Consider the following 2,257-nt stretch of genomic DNA (forward strand, 5'->3'; position numbering starts at 1 on the left):
TTCCCTAAGCAGAGTACCTTTGTCTATGGAGGCTCAATCCTGAGCCCATTCTGAGACTTGGCAGAATGGAAGAAAAATGGCCACTGGTATCCACTCACCTAGGAAAGGGAAGGCTCTTCTCTTTCTGGGATTTAAATCCTTTAGACCGCTTTCCTGGCCCTCAGCAGTGAGAACATGGAGTCCTAACCACTGGACTGCCCGGGAAGTCCCTCTTATGCCTTTTTTTAAAACAAGTGGTATTTGAAATTGGTTCTTTTTCCTAGTTGTTACTGTGGCAGCAGTAGCCTTCCCCTACCTTCTATGAAACCCAGAAGCAGAAATCTTTCACCATAAAACTTTCTGATAAATGTATAGATACTTTCGTCCTATTAGAGGCTCTAAGTTCCAGCAGAAGCTATATGGCATTTCTTTAAATTTCTTAATTATTCAGCTTTTAACTTTCCTTAAGTAACATATATGCTGTGTGATCATTCTGTGTTGGTAAGATTGAACTTGGTATAGTCAAGAAATCATTTCAATTTTATCTAACTGGCAAATGCAGGTGTATCTGTTGCTGATCGGGAGGCCAGTCTGGAATTAATTAAGTTGGACATATCCCGTACATTTCCATCTCTCTACATCTTTCAGAAGGTAAGGATTTCTAACCAACTTGTAACAACTAATTTTTTTTTAATCCAAGGGAACAAATTCTCTAAATGCATAGCTCTTATTTTTTAAAAGGCAAAACTGTAAAAATTGTGGACCTTTATATAAAAAATGTAGAACTAGTAGGAAAAGAGTAAAGGCATTTCTGTTATTTTATTCCACTGTTTGAATGCATTGCAGTTAACATAGCACATAAAGGTACTTGATGAGTTTTCACTGAAGTGAATTTCTTTGTTTCACTTTCTATTCTGTAAAATATTTAAATTTTAACACTTTTGCCTGGTTAAAGAAGTTTGTTCCAAAACTTTAAAATTTTTCATAATTATACTATTGAAATAGGAAGAAACAGTTTATTTTTTGTGCCGAGGCTGTTATGAAGTTGTTTATATTTTATGAGGAGAGAAATGATTACATTTTATATGTCTATGTGACTCAAGTCTTTATTCATGGAATTCTTCTATCTTTATATTGATAAAATGAGATTAAAAATTTTACCATTAAGATTAAAATTATTAATAAACTTAATTTCGTGTAGCTTGATGGTTTTCTCTTGCTGAAACTGTATTATAGCAAATGAAAGAATCTATTTTCATTATAATTTTATTGTACCAAATTTAGACATCTTTAAAATTGCACACAAACTACATAGCTTGTATCCATCCATCAAGTGAGTTTATTTGGCTTTTTTGGTTTTCCATAATTAAATATTTTTTATTCATACTTTAGAAAACATCTTTGCGGAGTGATGAAGTATACTAAAACTAGTCATTTAGGAAATGTAAAGTTTATTAACATGTTTTTTGAGAATTAACTTAGAGACAGTTATTTGTATAGCTTGACATTTCATTTTTCTCTCCTCTAAGGGTGGCCCATATCATGATGTCTTACATAGTATATTAGGGGCATATACATGTTACAGACCTGATGTTGGTTATGTAAGTATCTGTTTCAGTCAGTTTTTTGAATATAAACATTTTATCTCTCTTACCTCATAATATCTTATGTTGTATTAGCTCCCAAATGTCTGTATCTTTATGTTTTTTTTCTTGGTCATATTAACTTACCCGGAGGGGAATCCTCCCATCACCTACCAGAGGCTTATGAGACTGATAGCCAGCTTTCTCGGAGAGCAGCTGGGGATTTTACCATTCAATTTGTAAACTTTTATTTATTGTTCCTGCTGTGGTGCCTTCTCCCCTTCTCCCTAACTCTCCTTTTCCTGACTGTCCCTTCAGAGATAAACCTCTTATGTTCTGCTGGGTTGAGGGAAAGGTAGATGGATACCTATCCATACAGGATAGAGGAGGGGATTTGCTCCTTTCACAGATTTTCAACCAATCCTAGTTTTAGCCCTACCTTTCAATTTTAGAGGAACCTGATAACTCCACGTCCTGAGCTTTCCAGATTTTGTGGCTGAATTGGCTTGCTGCTTATTGGCTTCCTCCTCTGCACATATTTTAGTTTCAACATTCTCCATTTAGTTAAATTAAAATTTCTAAAATGCTGTTGACATCTTTTATCTACTGTTTATATTATTTTCCATTCTTTTCATCCTCCTAAGTTAATACTTATCTTTTTTTTTTTTTTTTTGCAATACGCGGGCCTCCTCCTT

At 34.2% G+C, this 2,257-nt stretch overlaps 1 protein-coding gene across 1 annotated transcript in view; it reads left to right on the forward strand.

The window, feature by feature from the left end:
- TBC1D12 (TBC1 domain family member 12) overlaps positions 1–2,257 on the forward strand; it is an 89,253-nt gene that overhangs the window by 79,430 nt on the left and 7,566 nt on the right. Inside the window, exons 8-9 of the mRNA XM_007471587.1 lie at positions 542–630; positions 1,509–1,580. Of these exons, the coding sequence (XP_007471649.1) occupies positions 542–630; positions 1,509–1,580 (161 nt within the window). The remainder of the gene's footprint in view (positions 1–541; positions 631–1,508; positions 1,581–2,257) is intronic.

This window comes from Lipotes vexillifer, unplaced genomic scaffold (assembly GCF_000442215.2).
Source record: "Lipotes vexillifer unplaced genomic scaffold, Lipotes_vexillifer_v1.1 scaffold325, whole genome shotgun sequence".
Taxonomy (NCBI): domain Eukaryota; kingdom Metazoa; phylum Chordata; class Mammalia; order Artiodactyla; family Lipotidae; genus Lipotes; species Lipotes vexillifer.